At 42.3% G+C, this 21,637-nt stretch overlaps 6 protein-coding genes across 9 annotated transcripts; 4 read left to right on the top strand and 2 right to left on the bottom strand.

The window, feature by feature from the left end:
• The first annotated feature begins 254 nt into the window (after positions 1–254).
• Positions 255–1,967, top strand: LOC108058198 (spore coat protein SP96). Its single transcript, XM_017142792.3, has one exon. It carries the CDS (start codon positions 331–333, stop codon positions 1,180–1,182), a length of 852 nt encoding a protein of 283 aa, XP_016998281.2. The 5' UTR covers positions 255–330; the 3' UTR covers positions 1,183–1,967.
• Positions 1,968–3,746: 1,779 nt separating this feature from the next.
• LOC108058150 (band 7 protein AGAP004871) lies at positions 3,747–6,918 on the top strand. 2 transcript variants are annotated; one of them, XM_017142704.3, is made up of 4 exons: positions 3,747–3,930; positions 5,882–6,398; positions 6,451–6,616; positions 6,688–6,918. In XM_017142704.3, the coding sequence occupies exons 1-4, from the start codon at positions 3,747–3,749 to the stop codon at positions 6,916–6,918; spliced, it is 1,098 nt and encodes a 365-aa protein (XP_016998193.2). The 2 variants fall into 2 exon arrangements, with proteins under 2 accessions (XP_016998193.2, XP_070075053.1); XM_070218952.1 differs by lacking the exon at positions 3,747–3,930 and adding an exon at positions 5,258–5,382.
• On the bottom strand, positions 3,843–12,402 carry LOC108058194 (NADH-cytochrome b5 reductase-like). Of its 3 annotated transcripts, none has more exons than XM_070218955.1 (3): positions 12,302–12,402; positions 11,239–12,167; positions 3,843–3,928 (listed from the first exon to the last, which is right to left on the bottom strand). In XM_070218955.1, exons 1-2 carry the CDS (start codon positions 12,314–12,316, stop codon positions 11,241–11,243), a joined length of 942 nt encoding a protein of 313 aa, XP_070075056.1. In that variant the 5' UTR covers positions 12,317–12,402; the 3' UTR covers positions 3,843–3,928; positions 11,239–11,240. The 3 variants fall into 3 exon arrangements, with proteins under 3 accessions (XP_070075056.1, XP_070075054.1, XP_070075055.1); XM_070218953.1 differs by lacking the exon at positions 3,843–3,928 and adding an exon at positions 7,081–7,218; XM_070218954.1 differs by lacking the exon at positions 3,843–3,928 and adding an exon at positions 10,604–11,172.
• On the top strand, positions 8,257–10,480 carry Mec2. Its single transcript, XM_017142786.3, has 3 exons — positions 8,257–8,477; positions 9,472–9,985; positions 10,038–10,480. Exons 1-3 carry the CDS (start codon positions 8,321–8,323, stop codon positions 10,399–10,401), a joined length of 1,035 nt encoding a protein of 344 aa, XP_016998275.2. The 5' UTR covers positions 8,257–8,320; the 3' UTR covers positions 10,402–10,480.
• Positions 12,403–12,475: 73 nt separating the features above from the next.
• Positions 12,476–15,211, top strand: LOC108058178 (transmembrane protein 185B). The gene is made up of 4 exons (XM_017142765.3): positions 12,476–12,814; positions 12,875–12,945; positions 13,672–14,246; positions 14,302–15,211. Exons 1-4 carry the CDS (start codon positions 12,777–12,779, stop codon positions 14,698–14,700), a joined length of 1,083 nt encoding a protein of 360 aa, XP_016998254.1. The 5' UTR covers positions 12,476–12,776; the 3' UTR covers positions 14,701–15,211.
• A 55-nt stretch (positions 15,212–15,266) lies between these two features.
• On the bottom strand, positions 15,267–21,497 carry LOC108058180 (post-GPI attachment to proteins factor 2-like). Its single transcript, XM_017142767.3, has 5 exons — positions 21,206–21,497; positions 18,957–19,151; positions 18,284–18,548; positions 17,999–18,217; positions 15,267–17,570 (listed from the first exon to the last, which is right to left on the bottom strand). Exons 1-5 carry the CDS (start codon positions 21,368–21,370, stop codon positions 17,410–17,412), a joined length of 1,005 nt encoding a protein of 334 aa, XP_016998256.2. The 5' UTR covers positions 21,371–21,497; the 3' UTR covers positions 15,267–17,409.
• Between the last annotated feature and the right edge of the window lie 140 nt (positions 21,498–21,637).

Here is a 21,637-nt window from a genome sequence, read left to right as displayed (position 1 = left end):
TTTTCATTGGGATTTAACAAAAGTAAATAAGCGAATATATAAATTTAAAGTAAAATTTAAGTCAATTAAACCAGTGAATTATAAGTCTAAGTTCGAAATCGAAGTTTTTTTTAGGTCTTACTTATTTTATTTTTAATTTTTTTTTACAAAAAGTATAATCCTGAGGAAGGTGTACTCGCTAAGTTAGCCGATGCACATTTTAGCGAGACCATTTACATATACCTATATCAAATACCAAAATTTATCGATAGGTTGGCTATTTATTCATTCTCATAGGAATTTCTCGTTTCTTACAAAGAATTGGGAATAATTCAAGCGTCGAAGGCGACAATGAAGCTGCTCCATTTGCTGTGGCTGCTGAGCGGCCTGCTCCTGGTGGCCGGCCAGCAGAACAAGGACCCCGCGGCGGCGACCGTGCCGGCGGGCAACGCCACTGCCACTGTTGCACTGGCTCCAGGATCGAAATCTTCAGGATCGGAATCTCCAGGATCGAAATCTCCAGGATCGGGATCAGGATCACCGGTTGCTACGGTTGCTCCGCTGGCGGACAAAAAGGACAACCATACCAGCACGGCGGAGGCTCCGGGCAAGAAAAGGAACCGCACGGACACGGGTTTGCCTTCGTCCTCCGCACCAGTGGCCACTTCCTCCTCCTCCGCCGCCACGTCTTCTTCTTCTACCACGACCACCACCACCAGCACCACCACCAGTACCACCACCACTACTGCCAAGCCAGCTGTGGGATCACCCATAGTCACCGAAGGCCAGTCGCTGAAGGATGTCACCAGGACTTCCTCCTCCTCTTCCTCCTCCAGCACCACCACCACCACTTCAACTACTACCACCACAACCACCACCACACCGAAGCCCATGAAACCGGCGGTGGTCAAGAGCACGGAGGTTGACAAGCAGGAGCTGGAGAAGAGCCCCGAGAAGAACGGCACACAGGAGCTGCCCGCCATTGCTGCGCCACCGGAGCCCATTGTGCAGGGCCTGACCGGGAGCAGCAATCTGGCCGATCGCGGCGACAACGGCTATGTGGTGCCCATTGTCACCGTGCTGCTGACCGTGCCGCTGGCCATCGGCGTGGTGACCATCATGTACCGACGCTTCCGCGACATGTGGAGCACCAGGCACTACCGCCGCATGGACTTCCTCGTGGACGGCATGTACAACGACTGACGAAGGCGGGCGAAGACCTCCTCCACCTCCAGCGCCCTGGGATGATGATGATGATGATGATGATTATTAGTTGTTTAAGAAGGGATTCGCTTGCATTCAATGCAAGATCGATCCGCATATGATGATATTGCTCAGTCAATTAGGAGGAGGAGAATAGGGGATTATTCGCTAGCCTTCCGAGCGGCCAAATTGAATTTAAACCAACTGATTTTCTACGCTAAATTCGAGCGGGCTTTTACGTTTAAGCATTTTGGATCTATTACCAAGCATTTGTTACCAATCAAATTGATACCGACACCTATATATTAATATATATGTATCCTGTATATCCTATCTACTTAAGACTCTGTACACCAGTTCGCTGTATATTGGAATCGGACATCAGACGAAGCAAAAGCAACCTCAGAGAAAAGCATCATCAGCGCAATTAGCAATCACACCCATTGAATCCACAATCTAGCCGTAATGTGCCTTACGAACCAGCTCTATATATAATATACTATATATGATATACCTTTACACACGATATTCAAATATTCAGATATTCTCCATCTCCGAAGCTAGCGAGATGCATAGTTCTCCGCATTTACTTTGCGCAACACACACAAGTAACGCAACACTCACTCAAGAAAAGCAGCAGAAACCAAAAATCACAAGCAATCGGCCTGAAACAAGCAACATTTATTGCATTACGATATATATATATAGTGTATACACATATATTTCTTGTTGTTATCAACGTAACAATTTCAATAAAGCGAAAGGCAGTCAAATTGAATTTTAAACAGCCTTGGGGAGTACTTATATATGTATACATTTTTCTCCAGAAAAGTTAAGCACAAATTGCTGATTCAACATATTATATTTGACTCGTAATCTTTGCCAGCCATGCAAATTGCATCGACTTCTTGGGAATTTCTGCCCGTTGATTATAATATTTCTGCATCCGACTTTGTTGTTTTATTTTGTTTTCTACGTCTCAATAGTATTTAGACATTTGAAATGGAATACCATATATAATTAATATCTATATTCCATTTGAAATGACTCAATATTATAGGAAATTTCATTATATGACATTATTTGTTATATTGTTATTGCCATTATTATTATTATCATCATAAATATATATCACAAATCGGTGTGAGAAAAGTATAAACAAAGGATTAGGTTTTAGTATCATAAAGGAAAGGGGTCGCTTCCCAGAAATTGCAAAAAATATTTATGTGAATAATATAAATATTAGGTATTATTTTCCAAGAAACAAATAAAAACAAATTCGACTTCGGTAGAAATAGATATTATTTAATTACCTAGCGATTTATATCACTAGGGAATCTCAAACATATTCGGAAAACCATTTCCAAATATTTGGTAAAAAAAAGCTCCATAATTTATTGTTTATTTAAATTGGTTGCCGTAAATCTTGTGGTTAACCCATTAATGTCATCATTTATGCTTTATGTGCCCAATCCCAGGAGCCCCAATCCCTAGGTGTTTTTTCAGAGGCCCCATTGTTGTCCGTCTTTTGCTGGAATTCTGACCTTTGGCGATAATAGATCACCAGCGCCTGCTCCTCGCGTCTTGATTTAGACAAATGAGGAACGAGGAGTCTCTCTTTATATGCAGAGGCACCCACCTCCCCACAGGCATCCCATCCGAAAACAAGAATGCTCCCAATGAAGTGGTTTATAAATGATCTCCATCTGCGAAGTTGTTCGTAGCTCGTTTCAATAATTTAAACAAAAAGAACTAAATTACCAACAAAACGATCCATTCGGGGTGCGTGTGCCTGTGTGTGTTTGTGCCTTGCTTGAAGGGAAATTCGGAAAAGCGAGAAAATCGCTCGGCCACGAGAATGTGTGAAATGAGCCAAGCGATTGCCGCTGCCGCTGTTTTCACCTCTGTCTAGGATACAGTTAATAATACCCATTAAACTATTGGATCTAGGGTATGTGCTGCTTTTTTAATTTACAATGAATATTTTATAGGTTTAGAAAGTAACCACAAAAGAAGCTAAAGATATTTAACAAAATATAAATATAAAAATATTAAATGTTAGAGCATAATAGAATTGTAATATTGGGGAAACTTTGGTTATAATTTATTACTTCATTATTTATTGATTTAAATATTTTAGTCAGTTAAGAACACCGAAATATTTTTTTTTTATATGAATTTAAGAATTTTCTTTGAGAAAGAGAATAATAATAATAGTAATAAAATCCAACTCTACGTATGAGTAATAAATATTTGCATGAATTTTCAAAAAAAGTATGGTCTTTGTAGACTCTCAGGAATAGAAATCTTAAGTTTACATAGTATATCCATGGTATATGGTATCTCCTAGTCGAAACATTGAGCAATATGTACAATAGTTTGATATTTCCTGTCTTTGGCTCTGCGTTTGGCGTTCTTGATTCTTGGCGTGCTCATTTGGAAACGTGTGCTGGACGCGTGCAGTTCTCGATCGATTCCGAATCAGTTTCCGTTGGATTAGCCGTGGATTTGTAATCGGTTCGATTTGATTCGATTCCTCGCGAACGCCTCTCCTTCCCTTCGAAATGCATCCTGCCTCGCCGCATCAGCATCGCGCCCGCCTGAACATCGGATCGCCGGGATCGGGTGGAATCCAGGCCTCCTCCTCGACGGAGACCTTCCCGCTCACTCCGCAGCCTCACCAGTCCTCGCAGCATGCGGTCCACATACCGCCGTCCACATCGCTGCCCTATCAGGGACTCAAGACCTGTAAGATATAGGGGTTCTGAAGTTAGAATTAAAGTGCCAATGGGATATTTAGCTTAAAAAATATTTTTAAAAATGGAAACGGTTTGGAAGTGACTGAAAATGTTTACGAATTCTTAGCCCTTTCTTAAGCGATGCTTTTTTTTAATTTAATATTATTCGTGGGATTTAAATAATAATTCAAATTAATTATAATATAATTTGTAATTTGACTAAAAATATATAAGAATTCTTAGCCCTTTCTTAAGCGAGGTTTTTTTTAAATTAATATTATTCGTGGGATTTAAATAGCAATTCGAATTAATTATTACATGATGTCTTGGGTAAGATATTAATATTAGTTAATTATTCTAATCAGATAAATAATATAGATATAAAGTAATGTTATTGAAGTTTAAATTATACAAGAAAATATTCAACTTCATTTAATCAAGTAATAAGATAATTAGGATCTACTACTGTTGACTTGGGAAAACATAAAATATTTTCTAACAACATAAAAATAAATCACATATGTATTCGGGGCAACAGTTCCTTGATTTCTGGACCGGATCTCCAGATGCACATAGCCAAATTATTCGCTTGGCGCTTTTGTTTAGCTCATAAAAATACACGCACATTGACTGGCAGATACAAATAGTTTTTCACATGATACCACACACAATGACCTCACAAAGCTCTAGTGCCCCGAGAATAATTCATAATTCATAAATCGGGCAAATGTGCGATTAATGCGATATAAAATACAGAATCATAATGAAGACGCGAGGTGAGGCGATCGGGTAATTTCATTGAGCAAAACCAAAGAGATGAATCTGCGCTGGTTCGGCCCACATATTCCCATCGAATCGTATCGCATCGCATCGCAACGATCCATCGATCGACCACCTATGAAGTATGCAATATAAACTGTGCGCCGACATATGAAAATAAATAGAGATTATAGAACGCACCGGTACGTAATCGTACGTATCGCCGTGATATAAATCGCATTGTCGAAACTCGAAAGATAAACAGAGCTGCGGAATACTCAACACCCAGCCGTGGACGTAAACATGGCCACCTCTGGAAATAAATACATGGTTCCAGAGAGCCAAACAAAAAACAAAAATAAGGAAGAAAGCCAAACAGAAATCAGAGATCATATTCACAAACACAGGCCGCGTGCTGAACTCATAAACAAAAATCCCCAAAACACCATGTACATAGTTAGTCAAGCATAAAAAGTGCTCGGACCAACCGATCCAAGGCAACCATTCGTGGATATTTATGGAATTTATGGCATTTGTACTAGATCAAAAGCAATTTGTACAAGTTAATTGCCCCGAAACAGAAGCGTGGAAAATGCTGGTGCAATTGAAACACCGAAGACCACTTTTCATAATAAATAAATAAACAAAGAAGAGTATTTGAGAAAGGATAATAAAAGAAGTAATTTGGAAAATAAATCAGTAGGTCAGTCTGAAGATGGGACCTAAGCTCTTCATAAACCAAACGAAATAGTAAACCTCTTTAAAATGTTTTAAAAAGTACGCGAATTCTTTAGGATATGTTAAAAATGAGTGAGAGGTAAAGGAGAATCTAGGCGATAGCCTTTAAATTCTAATTACTATTCAAATTTAAACCGCGAATTCTTTAGGATTTGTTAAAAATGATTGAGAGGTTGAGGGGAAACTATGGAATATACTTTAAAATACTCCCAATCAAATTTAAACCGCGAATTCTTTAGGATATGGCAAAAAGGAATTTGAGCTTGAGGGCCCTTAAAATATTCCTTTTTAAAATTCTTCGAATTCTTCCGGATTTGTTAAAAATGATTGAGAGGAAAAGGGGAAACTATGGGATATACTTTAAAATATTCCCAATTAAATAGTTAAACCGCGAATTCTTCAGGACATGGCAAAAATAAATGAGAGCTATTCCTAATCAAATATTTAACCCTCTTTTTCGACAGCCGAAAACGATGACATGGGCTGCGTGGAGATCCTGGCCACGGTGGTCTCCGTGCTGATCATGGTGCTCACCTTTCCCATCTCGGTGTTCATCTGCTTCAAGGTGGTGTCCGAGTACGAGCGGGCAGTGATCTTCCGCATGGGTCGCCTGCGCAGCGGCGGAGCCCGTGGCCCCGGAGTCTTCTTTGTGCTGCCCTGCGTGGACGACTACTATCCGGTGGACCTGCGAACCGTTTCGTTCGATGTGCCGCCGCAGGAGGTGCTCTCGAAGGACTCGGTTACGGTCACCGTGGACGCGGTGGTCTACTATCGCATCAGTGATCCCCTGAAGGCGGTCATCCAGGTGTACAACTACAGTCATTCGACGAGTCTCCTGGCGGCCACCACGCTGCGCAATGTGCTGGGCACACGGAATCTCTCCGAGCTGCTAACCGAACGCGAAACCATCTCGCACACCATGCAGATGTCCCTGGACGAGGCCACCGATCCCTGGGGCGTTAAGGTGGAGCGTGTGGAGATGTGAGTGCTCACTCGTGGTAGAGAAGCCTTTATCCCATGATCTCTCTTGCAGCAAGGACGTCTCGTTGCCAACTGCCCTCCAGCGGGCGATGGCCGCCGAGGCGGAGGCGGCGCGGGAGGCGCGGGCCAAGGTGATTGCCGCCGAGGGCGAGATGAAGTCGTCGAGAGCGCTGCGCGAAGCCTCCGAGATCATCTCGGCCAGTCCTTCCGCCTTGCAGGTGAGTTTTTAGTGGATTAACCTGTAATTAATATAAATAATAAATATTATTCCCATTTAATATCACTTCAGTTGCGTTACCTGCAAACCCTGAGCAGCATTTCCACCGAGAAGAACTCGACCATTATCTTTCCGCTGCCCATGGAGCTGCTCACGCCCTTCCTGAACACCCACGCCTACTCGCAGCAGCAGCAACACCAGCAGCAGCAGCAGCAACATCAGCAGCAACACCAGCAACATCAGCAACATCCTCCTGCTCCGGCCACGCCGCTCCATCGGCACCAGCATCAGCACCACCAGTGACGCTCGATGTCGGTGCTGCAGCCATATTTGGAGGCACTGCATCGCTGCGAGCTGCGGCGACAGCAGGAGCAGCGTCGGTCTGCAGATGATGACGACATCGTTGGCATCTTGCTGTAGTTGAGCGACGACGACGGCAGCAGCAGCGGCAGACAGCCGGGAAATGCCCGGAAAATGTGTAACCATAGGAATTTCCTTTTGGTTCTTGAATAATCCTTCTAAATGTAAAATATCTGCTGATATTCCATGCTTCAGCCTCCCAAGGAAGCCATGATTTCGTGTTTTTTTTTGTCCTTTATAAATCTATAAAAAATAAAATAATAATAAGATATGTTAATTTTAAAATAACCAATATTAAAATGTATTTTTGTTGTATGTTAAGATCTAAATTGCCAACTCATTTAATAGACAATTGGACCAAATAAAAACATTTAATATATCAAAAAGAAATATTCGTTTTTCGGTTTTTCCCCTTATTAAAAATTCCAAGCTTATCTAAATGGCACAAACGCCTCAGATTTGCATAGTGCTCATATGAAAGTGAAAGATAAGTACTTAAGAGTCGTCTGAGTCACTCGATTCAATCGGTTAACCTTTTGACTCGTGAGCAAAAAGAACGTCTTTATTCGCTGGCCCAGAGATTACAAATTGATTAAGAGTTGAATATTCTTTTCTTCGCACTGATAAGAAAAGCTCTCATCGATCGATGGCCGGAATAGTCGGGTTTTCTTTCAGATCAAAAGTGAATCATCGCTTGATTTACAAAGCCAGTCTCAATGGGGGGTTCTTTTGGTTTTCCCCTAGATTAAATTACACTGAATAATTAAGTGTGTTACTTAAATTAAATTAAATTGTAATATTATATTGAAAGATCATTTTCGGTTTACAAGTGCTAGATTAAAGATTATTCTTTAAATATGTTTAGTATAATAAAATAATAAAGTCAAAGATAACTTAAAATCGCAATACATATAAGTTCAATTAATTATAACAATAAAATAAAATAATAATATAAAAATAATAATAATAAAAGCATAAAAAACTGTATAACTATAAAAACAAAAAATATAACAGTAATTAGAAAACTACAAAATACTTAAATAATAAATTAAATTTAATTAAATAATATAAAAAATAATGATGAAGGTGGAGTACCTTAGAAATAGAATCTTTCTGGATTTATTGGCGATTTTTTTTCTCAATGTGAAATCGCTTTTGAGCCGCTCGGAAGCTCAGCGGGGCGATAAAGCCAATGCGATATTTCGTATCTGAGCGAACTGGCCGCTCTTCTTATCACGTGTGCTGAATGCTTTTGGACATTCGGTTCGGTTCGGCGGCACTGCCCGCCACAGTTCGGAGTGCATAGCTGACCGGAGTGGAACCACAGAGAAGATCCAGAATCCAGATGGCTGAGCCGCAGTACGCCAACTACGAGGACATGCGAAACTCCGGTCCGACCAGCTCCACGGCCTACATGGTCAACATGGGTGCCGGTGGAATGGCGCCGGAGGAACCTGCCCGGGTTCCCGGAACAGCTCAGCAGTACCGCGGCTTCAAGACGTGTAAGACTGAAAAATATAGGATACATAATATATATTAATACATTCATGTAGCTAAAAGGTTCTTTGATTTTTTTTTATATTTCTCCTCGCGTTGGACTTTATTTACTTTAAAACTTTAATCACCTCAAATCGATTGATAAGAGATACTCGTTTTAGCTCGATAATTTCTTGGAATCGCTGTTTTCGATTAGATTACGGTTTGAAATTGATCGCGTGAGAAGTTTTCTTCATTCCGGTGGCTTTACAAATTGCATCCACGAATGTTTCAGACATGCAAAATCGTAAATCAATAAACCTGAGCAACCTAAATATATTATTATAATTATTACCAGATAGGAGATCTATGAATATAAATTTATCATGCCCGATATGCTGTTTTTATCGCATTTTTTTTTTACAGAATAGCCATTTAGACCTTATCGTTATCCCACTTTATCCTCATTAATTCCTAACACCTAACAGTTTGTAGCTTTTATTGAGGCATAGCCTTATATCAACCAAATTGAATTCAATTTTTAATCAGAGGAATTTATACCTGTTGATTTCGTAGATAAGAAATTGCTTATTTATCCGGCATGAATTTATTAGCATTTATCCGGTTCTTTTTCTGTTTTTAAATGATTTCTTTGTTTGCGCCTATCTTTATACCTCTGTTTACAGCTTTCACTTAATTGGTTAAATGTTTACCCTTTGTTACAAAAAAAAAACAATTTAGTATTATAATTTTAAAGTGTTTACTAGGGTATTGCTCAATGAAATATAGATTAGCTTTACTCAAGTAGCTTTGACTTCCCGGAATTGCGAAATTGGAAAGTACTTGAGCCTCCACTTGGTAAACCGGAGGAAGTGGCCCTATCTTAGGTCTCCTTGTGGCATAATATATATATAATAAATTAAGAAACTTACTAAAGCGACGGCGCCACCTAGCGGAAGGCATCGGAACCGCTGATCATGAAGATTATTTCACCACATTCGTATGTTTTATGTTTTGCAGCCGAGAACGAGCCCAAGGGCATCATGGAGTGGGTGGTCACCTTCTTCTCCGTGCTGATCTTCATCATCACCTCGCCGATCGCCATCTTCATCTGCTTCAAGGTGGTGGCCGAGTACGAGCGGGCGATCATCTTCCGCCTGGGCAGGCTGAGCGGCGGGGCGCGCGGTCCCGGCATGTTCTTCATCCTGCCGTGCATCGACGAGTACCGCAAGGTGGACCTGCGCACGGTCACCTTCAATGTGCCGCAGCAGGAGATGCTGACGAAGGACTCGGTGACGGTCACCGTGGACGCGGTGGTCTACTATCGCATCAGCGATCCCCTCTACGCGGTCGTCCAGGTGGAGGACTACAGCCTGTCCACCCGCCTGCTGGCGGCCACCACGCTGCGCAACATCGTGGGCACCCGCAATCTCTCCGAGCTGCTGACCGAGCGCGAGATCCTCGCCCACACCATGCAGGCCACCTTGGACGAGGCCACCGAGCCCTGGGGCGTCATGGTGGAGCGTGTGGAGATGTAAGTGGCTCTCTAGTTTCTAGAAACGATCCTGATCCTCGACTTTTTACAGCAAGGACGTCTCCCTGCCCGTTTCCATGCAGCGCGCCATGGCCGCCGAGGCGGAGGCCGCCCGCGATGCCCGCGCCAAGGTGATCGCCGCCGAGGGCGAGAAGAAGTCGGCCACTGCCCTCAAGGAGGCCTCCGATGTCATCTCCTCCAGTCCCTCGGCCCTGCAGCTGCGCTACCTGCAGACCCTGAGCAGCATCTCGGCGGAGAAGAACTCGACGATCATCTTCCCGCTGCCCATGGAGCTGCTGACTCCGTACCTGGCCAAATATGCCCACCTGTTGGGGCCGCCGACGCCGGAAACGCCGGAGAAGAACGACAACCTGCTGCTCAATGCCCAGGCCGCTTGGCCCAAGACAAACCTATGATATGTGTACATTTTAAAGCAAATCTTGAGTATTTATACTTTTTTTGTCTTAATAAAAAGTTATCCGGCGAGGAGAACAGTATTAGAAAGTTATGAACTAGCTGATCTTGTTTGTATTTTATTATTCCATCGAGTTCTTGAAGATGTTAAAGAAGATCTCTTTAAATTTGGAGTACGGGGAGAATATAACTTGAAAATGCTACTTTAATCAGTCAGGATATGAGCTTTTTATTATAGAAAAGGAGCAAAGTAAGTCAATAAGTGAATCCTTATCATAATTTTAACCAACAAGTGCAGTTTAAAATAACCCTAAGGCAAAGAAAAACATAACAACTAGACCATAAATGATTAATATAACATGTACGAGGTATTTCACTTTAAAAACGAATTTAACAAGTAAATTGTGCTAAAATAAACCTTAATTACCCTTAAATCTTAATTAAAAATAAATTTAACCAGCAAGTGCAGTTTAAAATAACCTTAACCTTAAACTTAAGGCAAAGAAAAACATAACAATTAAAGCATAAATGATTAAAATAACATTTAAAAGATATTTCACTTTAAAAACGAATTTAACAAACAAATAATGGTAAAATAAACCTTGATTAACCTTAAATGTGAATTAAAAATAAATTTAACCAGAAATTTCAGTTTAAAATAACCTTAACCTTAAACTTAAGGAAAAGAAAAACATTACAACTAAACCATAAATGATTAATTTAACATTTAAAAGGTATTTTGCTTTAAAAACGAAGTTAACAAACAAATATTGCTAAAATGAACCAAAAACATGCTGAAATTAATTTTGTGAATATTTAAAATAACGCGAGACACTTACATTTACAGCAAATAAACGCTGGCCGGATCCACGGCCAGGGAATGGCTGGCCAATTGGGCCATGGTCCTCTGGAAGCTGGCGTCTCCGGCGACGATGAGGACGCGCTGGCCGGGAATGGAGGGATTCAGGTGGCTGGCAAGCTCGGAGGCATCCAGGCGGGCCACCCGGGCCGCCTCCTTGTAGCGCAGGCTGCGGCGGAAGTGGAGGCACCCAACCTGATCCTGATCCTGATCCTGGCAAGCCTCCGCCTCGCACTGCTGATGCGGCAGGTAGAGGCAGCTGCGGTAGTTCCAGAACTGGGCAAACTCGAGCAGCTCCTCGCGGAAGTGGACGTGCTGCAGGTCGCGGGCGCAGACCAGGTGCCACACCCGGCTCATGTCCTCCTCGTTCTCCAGCACCTGGCGAACCAGCGGCATGGTGGGCGCAATGGCCACGCCCTGGGCGAGAATAAACAGGCACTTGGCCTCCAGCGGATCATGCGCGTACTGGCCGATGGGTCCGCGGAACTCGAGCAGATCGTTGGGCCGCACGGCGGAGAGGTGACGGGACATGGCGCCATCCGGCTGCAGCTTCACCAGGATGCGGAACTCCCTGGCCAGGAAGTCGCTCCAGTAGGGCGAATAGGGACGCAGCAGGGAGCCGACGCGCAGCATCACATGATGGCCGGGTGGGATGTCTAGCACGGCGTCCGTCTCCGTCTCCTCCTCCTCCTTCTCCTCGGAGGCGGCGTGGCCAAAGTGCAGGAGGAGCACCTGGCCATCGGATTTGGATTCCCGGCGCAACAGGCGGAACTTCGTGTAGCCCAGGATCACGTTGCGTTTGCCGGCCAGCAGGACGCGCTTGCTGGGCCGTGGCCGGTGGTCCAGGATGCAGTTGGTGCAACCATTGCCGCAGCAGTCCGAATCCTGCAGCAGATCCTCCTGCACATCCTTAGAAATTAACCAAAACAATGCAAGTCTTTAACAGTTTTCAACACAAAATAAGGCCACCACAACATAGGATACCACGAAATCTAGTAACCAGATATATATGCTGGTTTTGCCTTTATATTTCAGAGACTCACCTCGTTTGGAAGCATGTGTATTTTAGTTAATAAAATCTAAATTAACTATCAAAAACATCAACAATTTTAAAAAGCTCTCAAAAAAGTTGGCCAACACTAAATTACAGTGTTGGAAAACACCAATTTGAGTGGTATTATTCTAGTATTAAAATACTAGCCAACGAAATGGTACTAATAAATTAGTAGTACCAAACCACACACACAAATCGAACCAAAAAAAAAATGACAGTCAAAAGTGTGTAAATAAAACAAAGAAAAGGGAAAATAAATAAAGAGGCAAAGATCTGATCCCAGAGCACCAGCTGCCCCCCAGTCGAGAGAAGCCACCGCCAGATCCCCGTTCCCGCGGCGATCGAGGAGCAGACGCAGTGCGGCGAGTGCCCACGAGCAACTAGTGTCCAGTTACCAAGTGTCCAGTGTCCAGTGTCCGGTGGCCATTGTCCATTGTCCACATCTCTATGGTGGCGCCAGCAACATGAACCTGGAATCTCTGTTCCGCGACTTTAATCCCTGGTGAGTAGCTCCGCCGCTGAGGAGGCGTCGAATCCTTTAAACATCCATCTTCTCCTCCAGCAAATTCATCGTCCACTGCAGCCTCTTCACCTTTGTCACGCTCTTCGCTTTGCGCCTGGACAACTTCATAGGTGGGTACTGTACTGGCTGCTCGGAGGACACCACCTCATCGAGCAAGAAGGCAATACTATGGTCTTTCTAGTCTCTAGGAGCTACACTACCTCTTATTCCGAAAAAAACTAAGGGATCTAGGGATCTATAGGGGAACTACCTCTTAAAGTAATATCACCTAGTAATATCACTTCTTATAAGTGTGAATATATCGCTATCCATAAATATATCGCTATCCTAACAGATGTCCAGTTATACAATAGTTTATAGAGCATATAGATGGTATATTCCATTCCTATAGACAGAAAATGATATTTTATAAGGATAAACTTAACTTATGAATTATTATCACTTCGATTGCAAGATAACTATGTCTTTGTCAAGGAATTATCCCAAATATTTCAGAACAATAACCTTCTAACTTCTGTAGACCAGATTGCAGCTTAAAGTAGTATCACCTACTAATATCAGTTCAGTTATAATCCTTCAATTAGTGAATTACCCATAGATATATCGCTATCCTAAGAGATTTCCAGTTATACAATAGTTTATAGAGCAAAAAATGTTGGTATATTCCATTTCTATAGATAGAAAACTATATCTTACAGGGATAAACTTAGCTTATTAACTAGTATATCATTTTTATAGCGAAATAACTTTATCTTCTGTTAATTTTTGTCCAAGAACAATAGCCTTCAAACTTCTGTAGCCACGAAAGTATCTAACCCAATGCCTTCTTTTCACAGATTGGCCCTACTGGGCGATCTTCACACCGCTTTGGATATGGAAGTGCACCGCCATTCTGGGCGCCATCGTGGGCGCCATCGTCTGGTGCCGGTATCCACACTATCGACTCGAGGGCGACGCCTACACGCAGTTCAAGGCGATGCTCATCTCGCTGGCCCTCCACCTCATCCTGCTGATGTTCGAGCTGCTGGCCTGCGATAAGCTGACCTCGGACCGCCACCTGTGGGTGCTGGTCTTCATACCGCTGATCTTCGGCTCGGTGGTCAGCGTGGGCGCCTGCGTGTGGGCCGTCAAGCACGATCGCTCCTTCGAGCTGGAGCTCTTCCTGGCGGTCAATGCGCTGCAGTTCGTCTCGCTGCCGCTGAAGCTGGATCGCTTTGTCTACTGGAACTGGGACGTGGTCTTTGTGCCCATGTGGATCGTCATTTGCCTGAGTTTGGTCAGCGTTCTGTACAACATCATCTTCTGCGGCATCATGATGCGCACACCGGAGGTCTCGCTGCAGCAGAAGAAGGCGGCGCTAAATGCGGCGGTGGGAAACATTTGCACGGTGCTCCCGTTGCTCTGCTTTCAGGTGAGTTCTTGCCTAGTTCGCTATGAGCAATGCTAACCATCATCCTTTTCAACAGGTGGTGATCTGCGACAAGCTGGACGGCGAGCTAAAGTTCCCCTACATCGTGGTCTTCTCGCCCCTGCTCGTCTCCATTCTGGCCCTGATCATCCTCAGCTTCACGGCCAAGGGCGGCAACATGTGGTGGTTCGGCATCCGCAAGTCCTTCAGCCAGTTCCTCCTGTCCGCGATGCCCTTCCTGCAGGAGTACGGCAATATCAGCTACCATCCGGAGACGCACAGCAATGCCGGTCAGTCCATGCCGCTGGATGCCAATGCCACCTCCTCATCGACCAGCATGGCGGCCAGCGAGCAGCTGCACGAGTTCGGCAAGCACGACAAGAAGAGCAAGAAGGGGGCCAAGAACGACATCCTCAAGCCGGTGGTGCCCTTCGTCAGCATCGACCTGCCGGACTAGATGATATATAGATAGAGGAGCAACAATAAATAGCAAGAACCTCTGCCTCTCAGCACGCGCACACTCGGAGACGCCGCACACCTTTGTTCAGGTGTTTAGATATATAAGATATATAAGCATTGCATACCCAAAACAAACAGACTCACACATCGGCCGTAGCTTTTAGACTCGTACTGAATTTTAATTGTAAGCCAAATGCTAACACCGCCCACGACCCATGCCTCCCCTTCATTCGCCTGCATATAATAGCTGTACATATATACTGGCCCTGACTCCACACACACACACTATACCATTGGCTTTCACCTTTCACCTTGACCAGTATTTCCTTTTACAAACTGAAAAAACACCGCAGCGTAATAAATTCGGACTCCCGGCCTTATATATGTGCTAGCATATTATATGTCACATCCCTTATGTGTAATAATGCCCTACGATAAAGTGTAAATAATTTACAAAACTACATGAAAACAAGAAATATACTTAAGTGCTTCCAAAACAAAATTCAAAACGATTGAAACTTGTGCTTAAATGTTGGATTTAAATCTTAGTAAATAATGTTCAGGTTGTGAGTTGTATTAATCTTTATTCAAATTAGGAAGCTACAAAGTTTACATATTTCATAGTTAATTAGTGTTTTGTTTTTATTTAATTAATTCTCTTACGTTGTGTCGCCTAAAAATGTATGCAAAGGTAAAAAGTTGCATTTTAAAAAGTGACCATCCCAGAGCTGCTGCTTTCTTGCCGGAGATAAAAATAATTAGAAAATAGCCGATGAGCGATATATATGTATGTATATATCCGCACTCCTCGGATGCAACTGGAATTACATGTCCATATCCTTAGGGGCCGAAGGGCGAGAGAGAGAGAGAGAGAGAGGCACATAATTGGAAAATCGGAATGGAGCGGGACATATAGATAGTTTAGGGAGCGAGCTAAACTCAGTGCGTGTAAACATCAACAATAATTCAAATATATATCTGCTCGATCGCCGGGTGCAACTGGCAACTCAACTATTGCATAACATATCGCTTGAGTGGGCGTGACCTTGAGTACATGTGTTTAACTTTCAAGTGAGTATCCGTACAAATATCATTTTTGTGTGAGATTTAATAATTGTTTCATTCGTTTAGCTACGTTGTTCGGTTGTCCGGGGGAATACAGGATATTTACTTTAAACGCACAATGCATATTCGGAATAATAATAATAATAATATAATAATAATGCTGGTAATAATATTTTACTTATGGAATAAGAGCTTCCGCTTGACTCTGGTGTGTATAGTACAAAGTTAAATAAGTAATATCAATTTAAACTCTCTTCGATTTAAGCTAAATACTGCTGTGGAGAACAGAATACCTACGCATCTCCGTAACTGCCAAAAAATATATATATTGACCCTAAACTGGTTTGCAATTCGGTTACCTATGGGGGCTCTATAGTTTTCACCCGATCGCTCAGCAAATACTGTGGATTTTCGCATTTCCTATATCTCAGTTTTACAATTTTCATTTCGCTATTTAAGTTGGCTAAGAACAATTGTTTATTTGCTACATTTATTTAATCTGACGTCGTGAGCATCAGAAGCCTTAACCATTCAGATTTTTTCGATCCTACGAACAGTGATGGGAAAGGTACAACATTTGCTTACCCAGGCGGAAGAAATATAAGTAAAAAGATAATCAGATCTATTTGAATTGCTGACTTAATACAGTTTCTCAGACTTTGATCCCTGGCGGGAGCTCTTTGGTTCCGAACTTTCATAAATTTCTGTTTAATAATTTAATAATAATAATTAAATAGATTGATTCTGAACCTGTGGTTAAACTAGCTATTAAAACGCCATTAATTAAGTAGGCCTAAGTTTTATATATTCTGAATACGGATGCAAGCTACCTAGATACTTCCCATGGGTGCGTGTCATAACACCCGCGGGCGTTATGACATTAACCCCTTCCCATCACTGCTCCAAATCTGTGAATGGTTTTTCTTCGTTGCCCTTAATGTCGCAGCTTAATGTCTATTGTCTAAATTGTGTTACAATGGTATTCTTCTGATACTGACTCTGTTTCTGTTTCGGTTTCTATTTGTTTGGGGGAGGGCCAATAGGGCCGTTGCTCGTTTTCATCTTGTATAAACGATATGTACTAAGTGGTAAGTAATACGACTTCTATTTATTTTACTGCCTAACAAATGAAACGCTGACGCTGGTCGCCCTTTGCTGGCTCTTTTGGATTCGATTCGAAATTGACATGAGATCTGGCGAGCTGCTATCCATTAGGCATACACAATTGTTACATTATTGTTGGTTTGCTGTTTTGGGTGCACTTAATCCTTAGGTAACTTATTTCAAGTATTTAGAATGTGTACATAGAACGTTATGCCCTCTAATCTGGCAAATTTCTTTACATACTTGTTGGTTTTCATTTAATAATTATATTAATCCTGGAACTATGGAACATTTCGCTTTCGTTTCGTTTCGGTTTTCATTTCCTAATTACTTTGGATTTATGGTTTCTTACTTCGGTTTGATTAGTGTGTAAGGAGAATCGAAGAAAATAGAAGAATGCTAATTTTGTTGTTGATCGGTATGGAAGCGCTTAGTTTTGAAGTTGAAGAAGTTCGTTAATTGTACGTTTCGTATGGGAATTACACACACTATACACTGGAGAAGTGGCATGCAGGTGGGATCTAGTCGGGGCTCCAATCTAGTCCACTTTCGGCCGGGTGCTCAAGTACTGGGCGAGATTCTCGCGTGGTCCCTGCACGATCATCATGAACTGCGAGGGGAAGTCCCAGATAATGGTGAAGTGGAACAGCATGTTGGCGATGGCGATCAAGTACTCGAAGAACGCGAACCAACTGAAGGCTGTAAGGGGAGTATAATAATCATTAATTTTTATTCATAATTATTATCAGTCATGAGGAATATCTTATCTTTAAATTAAATTAATAAGTTTTGATATATTTTATCGTTATTTATAGTTAGTAGTTAAAAAAATACAACTTTATTCCATAATCAATTTGATCTATTTTAGTATCCAAACGATATTTTCAGAATAATATGAATATGATATGATAAATTACAATAATATGGTAAATTTAAAACCTTATTTAAATGTCTGAAATGGTATATTTTTTATATTTTAAATATGAATAGTTAAAATAATATAGCTCTAATCCATTTAATGATATCAATTTGATCTGTTTTAGTATCCAAATGATATTTTCAGAATATTGTTGAATGTGAAAATGATATGAGAGTAGATCAAGAAGATATTTCTGCTAGTATCTCACCCAAGTCGTGACAGTAGAAGCGGTGTTTGGCGAAGAACACCAGCAGTCCGATGGTGCTCAGGATGGAGACGGCGAAGAGGATCTTCTTCCACTTGATGGACAGTTGCTGCTGTTCGCTCAGCGATTGTCCGGCATTGAGGATGCCGTTCAGCTTGATCGTGGCGAGCATGTAGCACAGCGAACATATCATGAACGTGATGAAGATGCGCTCGTGAACGGCTGGAAAATGGGAATAAACGAGGATTATCAGATGGGATATCCACAAAACCACTAGTGTAAACCTACGGTAGTTCTCTCGATTCGATATATAGGTGACGCCGCCCAAGGCCGCGATCTCGATGCAGTTGAGCACCAGGATCAGCGTGATGAGCAGGCTGGTCTGAGGCACCTGGGCGGGACTGATCCGACGCAGCTGCGAGCGGTAGTAGTTCTTGTAGACGAAGGCGATGGGGATGCGCGGTCCGATGTGGAGCGCAATGCTGAAGCGCCAGAAGTAGCGCTGCGGACTGACGCCGGTAATTGCACTTATCGAGGGTATTATGTTGTAGACCTGGTCGTGGTGGAAATAGAATCGAATCGTTATTGATCTGCGGGCTAGGGTTTTGGAGCTTAAACTTATATACCATTTTTAATAATTATAAAAATATATATAATATGTATTTTGATTATAATTAATTCTATTTGAATTACATTTTTATTTTTAATTCATTTTTAAATATTTCTACCTTTAAAATAAATGTAAAAAAATAATTCAAAACAATTATCTTAATTGCATGGCATTTCCGACTGTTTCAAGAACATTAATCAAAACGAATCGTTTAGAAAGGTTGATTTGCGTGTCTCCTATCTCGCACGGAGTCCCGCGGGGATGACAGTGATTTGTTGGCCGCGGGATTAACTGGGATTGGAGCCACTCCTTGTCCCCCCTTCCCGATCCCCATGAGCCCCCGTAACTCACGCGGCAATGTGTCTCGTGGACATCGTCGTACTGGAAGACGTAGGCGGTCACGAAGCACGTGAAGAGCGTCACCAGCGGCAGCAGGGCGGTGACCACGCAGAGCTCGTGGAAGCTGGCCAGGTAGTGGATGGCCACCTGCTCCTTCGGCTCCCCCGAATCCTCCTGCTTGGTTGTCTTGCTAATCGTTGTGCTAGTCTGTAAATAGATCAGGCCGTTAGGATCGAGTTTGTTTGGTGCAATTTTAAGGGGTAAATCCACTGTCTAGAATATTCTTTTAAATTTTAGAAGAAACAAATATTTGTGATCCAGAAATTTAAAATTTTTATTTTTTTATTTATTTATTTTTTTTTTAAGATTTTACAGATTTTAAATAAATTATATTTTGAAGATATCTTAAACAGAAATATGGAAATTTTAAATTTTTTTTAAATTTATTTTATTTTTTTTTAAGATTTTAAATAAATTATATTTTGACGATATCTTATACATAAATATGGAAACAAATCAAGTTATCCTATCCTACTCTTTATGTAAGCTTTTGAGAATGTTCTTTAAGGTTTGATACTCTAAGGACCTATAAAACTATTCAAGTTCCCAAAATCTACAGTGGTTTCACCTCTTAAATGTGAGGATATGAAAAAGGAGTGGTAGCCCTTACCTGGCTATATGATTAATGCACAACAACGAAAAAGCGCTAAAAATAAAGGAAAAGAATAGAAATAGAAAAACAAGAAGAGGTGTGAATAAATCAATAAACAAAAGACAAATAATGAGGCGCAGCAAATAAAGGCGGAAACTATGCGATATGAGAATACGCAAAGTGAGTGAAAGGCTGAATAATGGATGAGGTCCGCATGGCATCCCAAATTGGATGAGCCGGAGTTATAAATAAACAAGTCCTTGAAAGGGGATAGGCAGGGGATAGGATGGTATGGGATATGATAGGGTATGGTGTGCGGCTATCTAGGGGGTGACAAGGCCACGCTCTCTGGCAAAAGGCTCTCTCCGTTCTGCCGCTCCGAAGCGGCAAAGGATTAATGTCCAAAAATAGATGAGCTGCCCCTGACGTAACCAATGCCAGGCTATAAGCTATATGCTATATTCTATATGCTATATAAGCTATAACCAACCAGCAGCTGGCCAAAATTAATTAGCACAAAATTAATGGGAAATTGGCCGGGCGTCAGGAATGAAATGAAATATGTGCTGCGATTAAATCAGGACACCGGAAGCAAGAAAGTTCCCAAGAAACTAGGACACAGGTGGATGTGGATGTGAATGGGGAGGGGGCAATTCCACAAGGACATGGCGAAATCGAATAAATGATTAAGACAAGAAGGAGAACGAGAACGAGAACAAGAACCAAACAAACAAGCGCCACCAAGTAAATAAACGCATTTCGAAAATTAGGCAGCCAGCGAGTAAAACAAAATAAATGTGTGGAAAGCAACGTGAAACGTTAACAAATCTGCACAGAAAACATTTTTCAAGATCCATTAGTTTTCAACAAATTACAGAACCTATCAGAACTTTAAAACGTTTGTATTATTGATTCAACTCAAAACTTTTTGGTATCCAATAAAGACTGGAAATTATTTTTAAATTCTGATGTTAGAAGACATTATAATTGGCTTATCTATACAAACGTTAATGTATGTTATTTTTTCAAATTACTTTCCACTTTAAATTAAATTGACTTTATTTGCTTTAAATATTGTATTTGAAATATAACATTTTTGGAATCAGATCTATATTTTTCAAAAACCTAAAAGTTGTCTAGGATTTTTTCAAAGATATAGACTTGGTGAATTCAAATTTACCATGATCCTGTGGGGATTGAAATTAAAAATATTTTCTGAACCGATTTGAAAAATATTTTCGGTGTGGAAAAGTGTAGGGGAGGGGAGGTCAGGCCAGGGGGTGGCATGCGCGGTGGCTGCGGAAAATTACAACAAACGAGTCGAGGAGCATGGAAAATAAAACGGGCACACACACACACACACAGGCGCACACAAACACCCCCGCACAATTTTTATGTGCAGTGGCGGGGGGGTGGTGAAATGGGTGGTGGGTGGGTTTGGGAGGTCACTAAGCGTGCGCTACCTCCGCTTAAAGTTATATAATTTTTGGCCAGGCCAAACAAACCATAAATACACACAAACACACACAGACACTTCACAAGAAAAAAATTTAAAGGAAACTTGAACGTAATTTCCATGGGAAAAAGGCGAAAACGACGTGACTCTCACCGCTGCTGCTGGGTCGCCGGATCCGGATCCGGATTCGCCGGAGGAGCAGCTGTTCCCGCCGCCTCCTTCGCCGCCGTCGCCACCGCACCTGGACGCCAGTCCGTCCGTCGGCCCCTTCCCGCTATCTGCCGCCGATGACGTCGCCGCTCCTGTGCCCTGCTGCATTTTCTGATCGGTTGTCGGTGCTGCTGCTGCTGCTGCTACTGCTCGTGCTCCCGTCGATGATGCTATTTGGCATAATTTGCATGCCCCAACGCTGCCGTCGCCGAGTTGTGACCGCGCGCGCGCCTCTCTCGCAACTGTCAGTAGTGCTCCGTCGACTATTCCATTCCCATTCCCATTCCATTGGCCCATCCACTTCTCTGCCTTCCTGGCGGGCCTGGTCCCACTGGCCAGCCCGTTGGCAGGGTCACACCGTCGATATACCGTTAG

This window comes from Drosophila takahashii, chromosome X (genome assembly GCF_030179915.1).
Source record: "Drosophila takahashii strain IR98-3 E-12201 chromosome X, DtakHiC1v2, whole genome shotgun sequence".
Lineage (NCBI taxonomy): Eukaryota > Metazoa > Arthropoda > Insecta > Diptera > Drosophilidae > Drosophila > Drosophila takahashii.
The sequence above is the reverse complement of the archived record's forward strand: the minus strand, read 5'-3'. Positions and strand labels throughout refer to the sequence as shown.